Source organism: Oxyura jamaicensis, chromosome 3 (genome assembly GCF_011077185.1).
Source record: "Oxyura jamaicensis isolate SHBP4307 breed ruddy duck chromosome 3, BPBGC_Ojam_1.0, whole genome shotgun sequence".
NCBI lineage: Eukaryota > Metazoa > Chordata > Aves > Anseriformes > Anatidae > Oxyura > Oxyura jamaicensis.
The window spans coordinates 22,178,704-22,190,889 of record NC_048895.1 but is presented as its reverse complement, the minus strand read 5'-3'; the positions used below and the strand labels follow the sequence as shown (position 1 = coordinate 22,190,889).

Here is a 12,186-nt window from a genome sequence, read left to right as displayed (position 1 = left end):
GGGGGGGGGGGGGGGGAGATCATACCAGAAATGCTATGGCAATCTCAGGGTCTGGGTCCTCTGAACTTGTAGCAAAAATGAAATGGATGACCACTAGCTAGGTATGTAATTTTATTTACAAGGAAAACTCCAAGATGAAAAAAACAGACTTTCTTTGGTTTTGCCCTCAAATTTGCTGAACTTTTCTGTTTTAATTTGTATGTTCATTTTGAATTCAAATAAACAATAATTAAAAATTGTATACTTTTTGTTACCATTCCCTTTCTGAGCTATTCAGAATGGCTGATTAAAGACTTCTGTAGAAAGGTAAACAAATATCTACCTACAGTATGCTGAGTAGTACTTATTCAAACACATGTAAGCCTGTTAAATTTAGCCACATGGTAATTTCTGGGACAAGAATCTGGCAGAGTATGGAAAAGCTTTAGTAGTTGTATTAGTAAACCTGACAGACTTGAGAAAGGAGTATTGTATCCTTAGAACCGCAGCTGCCAGAATTTAATGTCAACAATTAAAATTTATTTTGATCCTTACCTAGTGTTTATTACTGTTTGTATACACAACAGACCTTACTAATACAGAGATGCACTATTAGATGGAATTACCATCTGTTCAGAGAGAAATGCTGGCATCTGTCTTGGAGTCTAAAACTAAAATGATATTATTTCAAACAAAACAAAATTAACTGCTCTTTACTTACCAACTTCATTTTTGTGTACATGTGTGTGCATGCACACATGGGAAAGGCTTATTTGTAATGACCTGTGTAGCAACATCTATATTTAGATATATGACTTCAACGTAAGCTGTATAGACCATCTGTCTTTATTGGTCTTTTTTGTGCCCTCTGCTACACAATGGCATGCAGCAATCATAGGCTTTTAAATACTGTTTTAGCTTTATAATATATTAAATATGTATTATATAGCAAGACATTAAAACTACATAATTAAAATATACAAAATGTGACTTTGAATCCACCAAAATATATTGTGCTCATTATTTTGACAGATGTGTCTTAACAGAACGTGACTAAAAAAAAATCGAATAGGTAAAATTATAGTTGATTCATCTTTCAGAAAGTAGCTACAGGTACCACAGTGACACCTTTAGGAAAATATACAGTGTATCTTTTAGTCTTGAGTATTTTTAATTTCAGCATTTAGTACCATGCTGGGCTAGTGCTAGGATTTATTTTCAGCACTGTCTATTACTGTGAAGAGTTTGGGTTTTTTGGTGTTTCCTTCTGAGCTTATGTAACGTATTATGTATAGTATTCCATTGTCTTGATGCGCAAGAATTCTCAAACATTAATGAGGCTGTAGTTTAAATACTAATGTTATAGCATGGATGTTACTTTGTAAAAGCATAGGTTTCTGTTCTATATATCACCAAATAATAAATTGTGTCATGCCAGTGTTTAATGCGTGTACACAGTGCATTAACTGTAACTGTAGTACATTTATTTGTGCTAGAGGAGACTTGAAAATGATTAAAAAATCAATACTTCCCTGTCAGAGAAGCAAGTGTTACGATGCATTTAAGTAGTTAATTGCATAAGCCCTATAAAAGCTTCAGGTTTGGGTACCAGAGATGCCATAATTATGGTCCAAGTAACTGCCGTTTATTAATGCTAGACTTTAAAGGAAGATATAGTTATTGTCATGAGTGTTAGCTCTATGCATTTTAGAAATAATGAATTTTATCATTTCCGTTTTGCCATCAGTAAGCTGAACTGGAGGGCTCAACCTCTTATGTTCACATTTAAAATGCTGACGTACACCAGTTCCCTCCGAAGGTGAAGTTTTGATTGTTAAGCCATGTTTTCTATTTAAACTTGTGCATTAATACCACAATTCATTAGTGCTATGCCCTACTTATGCAGGAAAGCTTATGACCTCATGCTGCATTACTTCAATTTTGACATTGTGAATTTCTACATAGCATGAGATACTAATTAGATTGTGAAGTCATAAATGATGCCTAAGCAGGAATTTACAGCACATAGTGTCATTGGCAGCTTCCCAGTTCCTCCACTCCCTGCTTTCTTCAAGAATATTTATCAAGTTGGGGGGAAGGGAGGGAAAAGAAAGAAAAAAGGTAGCAACATGCTACAGGCAAATAGGAAAAATGAAAAATATGTTAATGATCTTGAAAATGCGCTAATGTTTAAAAGGATGTTATTAATTCATTGTAAATGAAGCAATCTCTTTTTCTCTAAAGAACTCATCCTATATACAATGCTGTGCTGTGAAGTAACGTCAGACTTCGAAGACCCATATTTTAATTCAGGTTTTATTGTTCTTGAGAGGCGTTTATTACTCGTTACTATGTCATTATGGGAACAAGTAATTTTTACAAGTTGTCATTGTATTTCACTTCCTGGGTACAAATGAAGTTTCTGTTGTTAAATCCTGTTCTTTATCACAGAGAGAAGGGGAAGCAAAATGGCAAGATAAGATGGATATAACTTCTATAAATAGTAAAGTGTTCTTGTTCTCCTTCTCCAGACAATGCCTTTTACTGTTTCAGTGGTTGTCCATTCCTTTTCCACCTGTATGGCCATTGTGCCATTAACCAAACAGGTCTTGCTGCCCTCCAGTGGCTTACTGTACAGTATTAAAAAAAAAAAAAAAAAAAAAAAAAAAAAAATTCTGTGTTTCTGTTCATAATACATCTATAGAGTGACCAGCTCTTATCAGAATGTTTAATGGAATATCGGCATATAGGTTTTATCAGTAGGAGGATCACTGTTATAATATAAAGCTGTCTGTTGTTGATACATTCACAGAAACAATCTTATCAAGTCTTACCAATGATGGTGGAGAAAAGTTAGAGGGGAACACTTTCTTGAACTGAATCATTTTCTGAATGCATAGTAATATCTTATTAGGTTCTGTGTGTTCCATGAGGGAAACATCCTGGTGGGCCTTTAGTATTGTGGATGGATAGCTGCTCTGCTCTTGTTGACTAGGATAAGTTTATCTGCTGATAAAAGACTTGTGCTGTCATGTACTGTACTGCTGAGTTGTAGTAAGAGTTAATCAACTACTCAGATTCTCCTTTGTGTTTTTTATTATTATTATTATTATTATTTTATTCAAATCCAATACTGAAAGTCATACAAGTTACAGTTGAGTGTGGCATGAGAGACTTATCCAGTAAGGAATACAAAAATGCCTACCTTCCTACCTTCCTTTTCTGAAGCTTCTGTGGATATTGGTTAATTCTTAAAAGGGCCAGGAATTGAAGTGGGATGTTATGCATAATAAATAATTTCCCAAGTATGCACCATAATTCCTTTTTTTTTTTTTTTTTTTTTTTTAATGCACAGCTCCAAGAAAACTTGCTGCCCCTTATGTTGAAGGAATAAACAGCACAATGGTAAAGATAATCTGGAGTGAACCCGAAGAACTTAATGGGCCTTCTCCCATCTACCAGGTGGAAAGGATGGATTCATCTTTAGCTACACTGAGTGCAGAAGTAACAAAAGGAATCCGTTTCCCAGGAAATGGATATTACAGATTTGCTAGTTCCACTCTTCCTGCCAATACTTACTTTACAGGTAAATGAATCTAAACAACTTACAAAATATACCAGTTATACTCTAGAATTTTTTTAACCATTTGATATCATATTCCACATTATTTTCATGGCAAAATCTGTGGGTTTTAATTTGTGAGCATAATGTGATTGTTACTGATATATGGCCTATGTTGATTCTCACATAAAAAGCCTATGGAAAACTTTATTGGACGTGAAATTTCTGTTTCCTTGGCTTTGGGCATACAGATGTACAAAAAGGTGAATGATGCTGCATATTTGATTGATTTCCTAGTGGTAAATATAAGATGGATTTTATTTATTCCTCTGGGATATAAACTTCTCAATGAATTTTTTGTGAATACTACAGCATGTTTTCTTTGATATCTTTTTGAGAGTTCTTGAGATTGCATGAGTATTCAGAAAGTGCTCTTGTCCATGTTCAGAGCATTTGTGTTGTTCTAATAGCTTTGTCAGAGAGGGAAAAAAGGCTGCCAATCAGAAGTATGCTGGGTATTATCACCTCTCTTTTTGATTATGTACTTAGTTTGGAGCTGGGAGTTTTTCAGATCTAAGCATACCTATATTCTGTGATTCTCAGATTTTGCTGATGTCTTAACGTTGAGGATAAAGCAAAAATATAGATAATATAGGTTTTGGGAAAATATCTAGGTGAACCTAGTTGGATGTTTGAGATGTTACAGAGGTCTGTCAGTGAAATATTACATAGGTGTAAAAGAACATTAGCTCTTAAAAGTACAAGAAGAAATCAGCTGAAGATTAAAAAAAAAAGGCGTGTAGAAGATATATGTATATATATATATATATATATACACACATCAACTCATGAAACTTACAGCAGCAATGGAAAATATTAAAGGAATCTAGGTATGAGTGATAGCAAGTGTTAGATGGCATGCTGATGGTGCAAAGGACACAGTACACTGTGATGCAATTTAACCTAGTACTGAGAGCCTTTTTTGTTAAGAGTTAAGGCTGCAAAAAACATGCAGTGTTGTTGACACCTGAAAGAAGCCCAAAGGTTTGAAGAGGACTCAGTAGCTGATGCATCTTGTCTTCTGGGGTACCACAGCAAGAATATTTGAGCACACATCTTTCTGCTTGCATGTGTGTTTGTGTGAGAATTCAGTTTTTATTTAGAACACAAATCAACTTCTCCATATCTCTATGATCACCCATTGAATCTAATATTAAAAAAGAAAAAAAAGAAAAAAAGAAAAAAAAAAGTTAATCACTTCCTTTCTTTCTTTCTTTCTTTCTTTTTTTTTTTTTTTTTTTTCTCGCTAGGTGCTTAATCGATTCATAGTGAAGCAATATTAGCAAATGATAATATGTTAGTTAAATATTGACACCGTGTTGACTTGCAAAACTTGTGTCTGTGCAGGAATCTGTAGAAACAACTGCTGGGCTTTCTTACTCAACCAAATCACTCAATAGCTTTCCTGACATCAAAGTTTGCAACCTTTACCTGTTTTTATTTTTATTTTTATTTATTTATTTATTTATTTATTTATTTTGCCTGTTATCATTTGTGGTGATCTAAGCATCAACTAAGCTGCAATTTTTCTCAGTGGAGCTCCAGTCAGCCCCCTCACTGCAATGTGGGTATCAGTGTGTTTGGTACGGTACCTAGAAATGTGTAATTTATATGCTTGAGAACTCAAAGGTTATGAGAAATGAAAATCTTTTTTTTTTTTTTCTAAGTAGTCACTAGTCCTTCCAAAACATGGAGGGAAAACTGTAAAAACAAACAAAAGAAAGAAACAAACAATAACAACATCAAAACCAGAAGGGTTTGAAAGACACTTAGAGGAATGAAAAATGTTCTCTGCACTTGTTTTGTTGTCAAGGCCCTCTCTCTTTACCCATCTCTGAGGACAGGCAGTTGGCAATTGTACTTTATAGATGGAATGGCTTTAGTGTGCATGCAGCTGTGTACATTTTTGACACAAAAATGTGCCAGCTTGTATATGTCAGTCAGCAGATAGATACTTCTTGGTCCATGTGTGATCACCCACTGCTAATCCAGAAAAAGATAGATCAGTTTATTCATTGCTGATAAATGCGGTTGTCCTCAGTACCTTCCCAGCTGGTCTTACACTCCAAGGTGCAAGTAATAGGTGCAGATGTATTATCTGGGAATTACTCCAAATTCATTTAAAAAAAAAAAAAAAAAGTTAGGCAGTAAACATTGGCTATGCTAAGCAGCATCTTCCTGTCTGTAACAAAGCCTCCAGCTGCACAGGAAGATGTGCTTTGAGTATACATTGCATGAGAGGAAGTCAGGTAAAAAAAAAAGGTTTGCTTTTGCCAGGACCATCCACATGCAACTTCATTGTTCTTCAAACTGTAAAGAAATTTTAGCCATCTGTAATGTCATATCGCTGAAGATGCAGACTTTCATACTTATTTGTATTATTTGAAGTTCTTAGAGACAGTAGCACTCATTGATCTAGCAAAATGCAACCAGACAAAGGAACTGTTATCGTTCTCATTTTAGCTAAGGAGCTCATCTATCCCCCATCACTCTAAAGACTGGGGTATTCAGGTGTTATCTTTGTATCTTCCCCATGAGACAGCAAAGTGCTATCATTCAGATTTTATAGATGAGGACCAGAAGTGTGCAGAGCAAGGCCCAGATCCCAGTGCATAGTTGGGAACTACAATCCATTGCTTTTAATTTAAGCTGGATGCTTAATTGACTTTCTGAATATGGGCCCAAGTGGACCACTCAGGGCCTGCAGGAAGTCCATAGTGGAAAAGAGATTTAAATCAAGGCTTCCGAAAGCTTTAGTTTGTGCCCTGAACATGGGACCTGCTTCCCTTTCAGCCAAAGTTATTTAATCATCATTGATTAATAGAGAGTGTCTTGCATTTTTTGTCTGCCAGATCACGTATAAGACAATTACAAGAAGGACAAAACGGGAGAAAAAATACATTAATTCTGTGTCTGTGAAGAATACCATATCTCTGTATTAACACACGTTATTTCTCTTTGTGAAAGAGGAAATTGTAGAAGCTTTTTTTTTTTTTTTTTTTTTTTTTTTTCCCCTCCAATGTAAATTTGCTGGAAGCAACATGGCTAACATGTACGCTTTATCTGAAGAATTCCACCAATTCTGAAATATGAACCTTTTGTTTAAATTCAATATAATAACATAAAAAAGGAAACCTGACTTCACTCTCAACATTTAGAAGCTAGCTAAAGTGGAAGGATTGCACTTTCAAATGCCTTGCTGGAGGAACTCTTACTTGGGTTATTCCATTAGGCTTCATTTTCAGAAGGGTAAACAAAGTGCATTTACATGCTAAGAAGTTCACTTTCTATTTATTGCCAGACTTTTTAAGGGCTAAAAAGCCCTTTCGAAATGGCTAGAAGGTTCTACAACTTTATTTGGTGTGTCTTGTTTTAGCAGCATAGCTGGTATGATGTGGCTTTATAAATGCTGTAGGAGCATTGTTCTATTTGTCTCATTGGTTCCCTAATGGGAAAGGGAAGCACTCTATTTTATACATGGTGCAGAAAGGTATCTGAAAGAACTGTAAAAAAAGTAGATTGATTATTGTTTAAATTCAAATTACACTTGTATTACTCCTTTAATGACTGAGTTTAATGTATAGGTCCAGAAAAGCCTGAGGATGATGGTAAAAAGCGTGGTGTTTTGTTAATCTAGCTTTCTTTGCTAAAAATTGGATGAGTTGTAGAATAGTTTTCTGTGCAGGAAAGTTAGGGTCTTCATCAGCTGCCAGGTGGAGGTGTACCAAGGCTCACAGTAAGATCTGTTGAGATCATCAAATACAATTCATGGAAAGCAGTATGCAGAACTGCTGAAGTACATATGTCTCTGAATATCAGCAACTAGCCAACAGGTATAACTATGAAAAGAGTTCTCAATTGCCTTTTGTTCTTTGGTTGAGGGTCAGGACTGGAGGTACATGAATGGATCAAATAAAAAACGAACAGTGTATGAAAGATGACCTGTCTAAATGAATCCTATGTAGGATCATTGGTTCTAATTTGAGGCACTACCTTCTTGTTCAGGTTTCATAACCCATAAATATCTCCTAGAGAGTATGCAACTTCACTTTTTTTTTTAATGGAAAACAGGGGGATTTCATTTTACTTTGAAACTGTGACTCCTTGAGAAAGCACATGTGCACGCTATTGAATACATTGGCATATACTTTGCATACTTACAGAAACAGTGCCACTGTTTTTTTTTCAAATTTTGTAGATAATTCTGTCCAAAAAAGCTGCAGCAGTATACCGGTATACTAGTATACTTTAGCAAGTATACTAGACTAAGCTCCCAAGTACAGATTAAAAGGAAGAACATTTAGTTTCCAGAATTTACTGAGCAAATAGATGACAGGCTGCTTATTTTTTTCAAAGCCATGTAACTTCCATGCCCAAAAAAGCAACTCAGTGTTGCAAATGTATCCCAGATATTCTGGGCTCAAACAACATCTGAGCTAGGAATCTCAGGACTACAACTTAGTTTTCTAAAGTGCAACCATGGCTTGCACGTAGCTCTTTTTGAATGTTTCCTCTGATTGAACCTTTGCAAGGGAGAAAGTCTGTGGCAGAACTGATGGAATAGGGCCTGTTTTAGTTAGTAAGGATGGAAATTGCTAACAGTTGGACACATGACTGAGAAAGCTCCTTGGAATCCATGCTACAGAAGTAGTTGGGCTCCCTGAAGACAAACTCTATGTATTTGTGGTTTGTATGTGAAGTCTCATTACTCTATAAAGAGTGACTCAGTTGCTACGAAAGAAAGAAGCACCTTCTATATTTTGGAATTATTTCCTTTTAAAAAGCCTATTAGTTCTGTTTATTTTGGGACAAGGAGGATTTACAAATTGTACATGGTTTCAGCCTTGTGAGCATTTACATTTTCTTCTGAAGGAAAAAATTTAGGAATTTCAGTAGAGGAATGCAGTTTAAGATCTCGTAGGTAGGGCTTAGTGTCATCTGTGGGAAATAAACTAGACAGAACAAGAGAATATGGGAAGTTAAATGAGATCCTTTGGTTTCAGGCACAAGCCTGTGAACAATTGGAAATTATTTATTAGTGAGAAATATGCCAGTACTTGTGCCCATATCTCTGTGCTCATGATACTGTCCACTAAATACTCATCATATCCCCATGTGCATCTGTATAATTTCATGAAAGAGATAATACAGTACCAGCTGTGGTGTGCAGCTACAAGCTGTGGATGATACTGTCTACAGAAATCACAGAGTAGAAAGATGGATGTGTGGAAGGCTATGTTCATCCTGACCTCTCAAAATCAGCCTACATTTCAAATAAAATATTGAACATAAATTGACAATTCTGTGGCATTGTAGTGGATTTTGTAAATAATACTGCATATTCTTTTTAAGTGGAAAAAAACAAATCCTTCAAGCATACTTCGTGCATTGCTTAAAATATAATCAGCTTGATTTCAGGAGATATAATTGTACATCTCTGTGCATCATTTATTTAGTGATAAAATAATTCTTTTTTTTTTCTTTTCTTGGTGGGTGAATGATTCATTGTGCTTTTTAAAAACTGTTGAATCAGCTAGCATTATTTTAACATTATTCCTCTTGTATGCTACTTCAACAAAAAGGAAGTTATTCACATAATATTAATCAAAATGCAGTCCACTCTGAAGAACCTTTGTGTTGGGCCTTGCTTTGAATACAAGTTTTCTGAACTAGAACGCTATATTTAAAAACAATTGTGTCTTGCCTGCAATATGAATTCTTTGCCAACCTCTGTGTGATGCAAATTCAGCTCTGTAATGATTAGGAAATAACTGTATGAGGTAAGATGTTCATGTATTCAGCATTACAAGTAGAGCCTTTTACAATGACATTTTTAGTGTCTTGAAGTCTTTTTTTTTTTTTTTTTTTTTTTTTTTTAATACATCTGTGCTAGTGTTTTTACTGCCGATTTCTGAGTCAGATATACACACATTCGTCAGAGTGGAGAATCTTTCCAGAAACAGCCTATCTTAATACTCATTGCCATGGAACATTGAACAAGCATCGTTTACATTTGATCTGAGCAGAAGTGTTGAGAATGGCTGTGGTCATTCGGTGTTTGGTCTCCACGTAGGTCTTCATCAGTGAACTCTTTCCAGTAATGTAAAATGAATTCCACTCCATATAATCTTGAGCAAACACTTCATAGTTAGTGGAAGACCCAGATATTTTCATTAGCATATGGAGCTAAAGAAGCAGGCCTTTTTCGGTATCTGAAAAGCAGCTTATGGAACTCATTATGACTGAAGACCAAGAAAATGAACATGATTGGGTGTCTAAGAACAATATAAGAGGAAAGGCTAAATAAATTAAGGTATAGAAAAATAAAGATTAAAAGGAGACATAATAGTGGTCTTAAAGGATATAAAAATTTGTAGTTAAGAGAATGAACTTTTCTTCCTGTCTAATGTGAGTAAAGGAGCAATGGACTCATAAGGCACTTAAAATATAGCAAGAGTATTGTTTTCTCAAAACTTTTTTTTTTTTTTCTAAAAGACTTGGGCTAGTGGGGTAAAGGAATAGATTGTTGTGAGGAAAAAAAAAAAAAAGGCAAGCAAGCTCTGGTATGGGAGATTTTAATGAATAGATGGATGAGCATCTCCTAGGAACAATGTAGGTAATATTCTGCTTTGGAGTAAATGGGCTGATTTTGTGACCTCTAAAAATGTTTTTCCAACCTATATCATATTACAAACTCAGATTAACCCAGTGAAACTGTGAATGATGTTGAATTTCACAATTCCTACCAGCCATTTCTCCAGCCTGTCAGGATTCCTCTTATTTGCATCATGTCAGCTGTAGCCATCAATTTTTTGTCATGTGCAAACTCTTTTGAGAGTACAGTCCTTCCCATTCCCCAGGCTTCCTTTTTAACAAATAAAGCTGTTTAACAGAACAATGGTCCCAGGGCCACTCTCTCAGAAATGCTGCACTTTGGACTTTGTGCTACTAGTCACAGGCCTTTGAGTCCTGCTTTTCAGCCTGTTGTTTTTTTTTTTTTTTTTTTTTTTAACCACGTTTATAGTCCACCTATAATCCATCTACTTCTCCAGTCTGGGGGCAAGGATACTGCGAGAAACCATGTTAAAAACCTTACTAAAACCAAGGTGTGCTCTCCCCTTTGGCTACTGAACTAGTCCTCTCATCACAGAAGGCAATCAGGCTGGTAAGGCACAATTTGTCCTGTAAATGGTTGGCTTTTCCCAGTTATCCATGTCCTTTGTGTGCCTGAATATGACTTCCATGAAGATTTGCTACATGGTGTTCCTGGCAGCAAAGGTTAAGTTGACCATACCCTGTGGTTTCCCAAAACTGTAGGCACAACTTTGCAGAAAATGCTATTAAATTTTTTGATTCAGTCTTACCCTAAAAAAATGAAGAGGACTAGAAAAGAAAGAGAGAAATTGACCTTTTGCTTAGTTTGGCTTTGTGTGTTCTTTGTTTCCTGGCTGGCATTTTTTCCTTACATAGTAAGCCTTTTAAAAAACATCCTTTTTTATTTCATTACATTGAACTGAAGAAAGTAAACAAGATTTTCTGAGGGGAACACTATTACAAAAGAAATTCTTATACCAAGCTGTCAAATACTGAGATAGAAAGTATAGAGAACACTGTGTTAGCTGGCTTGGGGAACACACTTTATATCTCAAGGAACTTTTGATAATGCCTCTCATTTTTCAGACTGTTTTATTAAATAATGCTCTAAAGAGCTCTTGGAACAAGAATTTTACTGCTTTCTTTTTGTCTAGGTTGGTGCCCCAGGACTTCTCCTTAGACCTTCTTTTAATTTTTATGCCACATTCTTACATTTTCTCCTCTTGTCTTCACAAAAGGACAGTTTGAACCCATGTCTTCATCTTCAGCAAAAGAAAGTAAGATAAAGATCTATATAACCATGAAGTGGCTGAAGGGGAGACTTTTTTTTTTTTTTCTGCCTAAGAACTGTTAGCAAAGACATTTTATCTAGGATTTAGTCCTAGTAGTTCATGTGAATTTACAGCTTCATCTTGAAAAACATTGCTTTCTTCCTTCCTTCTACATCCCAAGAAGCCTAAAGAGAGGGAGAAAGAAGAGCTGCATCTGGAGCAAAAGGAGTGATCCAGCACAACAAAGGAACTGTGCTGCTTTATGAACAAAACATCTTAAAACATTTTCTAATGTGCACAGCAGGGACTTAGGCAGCAGACAAGCTAAGCTGATGCTGATTGTGCCAGTGTTACAAGTGTAATATTTTCACTTAGATGAACTGGTTTTGTTGGACATGCTTTTCATGGACATACTTTCTATCAGTATCAAGTATCTGTTTTTTCCATCTTTTTATTGTAAAAAAGACTTATTATAGCCACTAGAGAAATAATGTCCCCTTTTGTATGATTTGTATGATTTCTCATATTTACCTTTTGCAGTGTAACAGCTATGCAGCACAAGCTTTGGCATACAACTGCTTTTTTTTTTTTTTTTTTTTTTTTTTTTAGGCTTTAGTGCTAAAGCATGTTTTTGCTGGTGTTGTGTGACATTCTGCACTGTGTAGTTAAAAACAGATTTTTCTGCTTGTGTGCATGAACTTTAAGGGCATGTAGTAGTCC

General features: G+C 35.5%; 1 protein-coding gene across 1 annotated transcript in view; it reads left to right on the top strand.

The window, feature by feature from the left end:
* The window catches only part of USH2A (usherin), a 414,223-nt gene that overhangs the window by 121,155 nt on the left and 280,882 nt on the right, over positions 1-12,186 (top strand). The window contains exon 21 of the mRNA XM_035320952.1: positions 3,335-3,565. Within this exon, the coding sequence (XP_035176843.1) occupies positions 3,335-3,565 (231 nt within the window). The remainder of the gene's footprint in view (positions 1-3,334; positions 3,566-12,186) is intronic.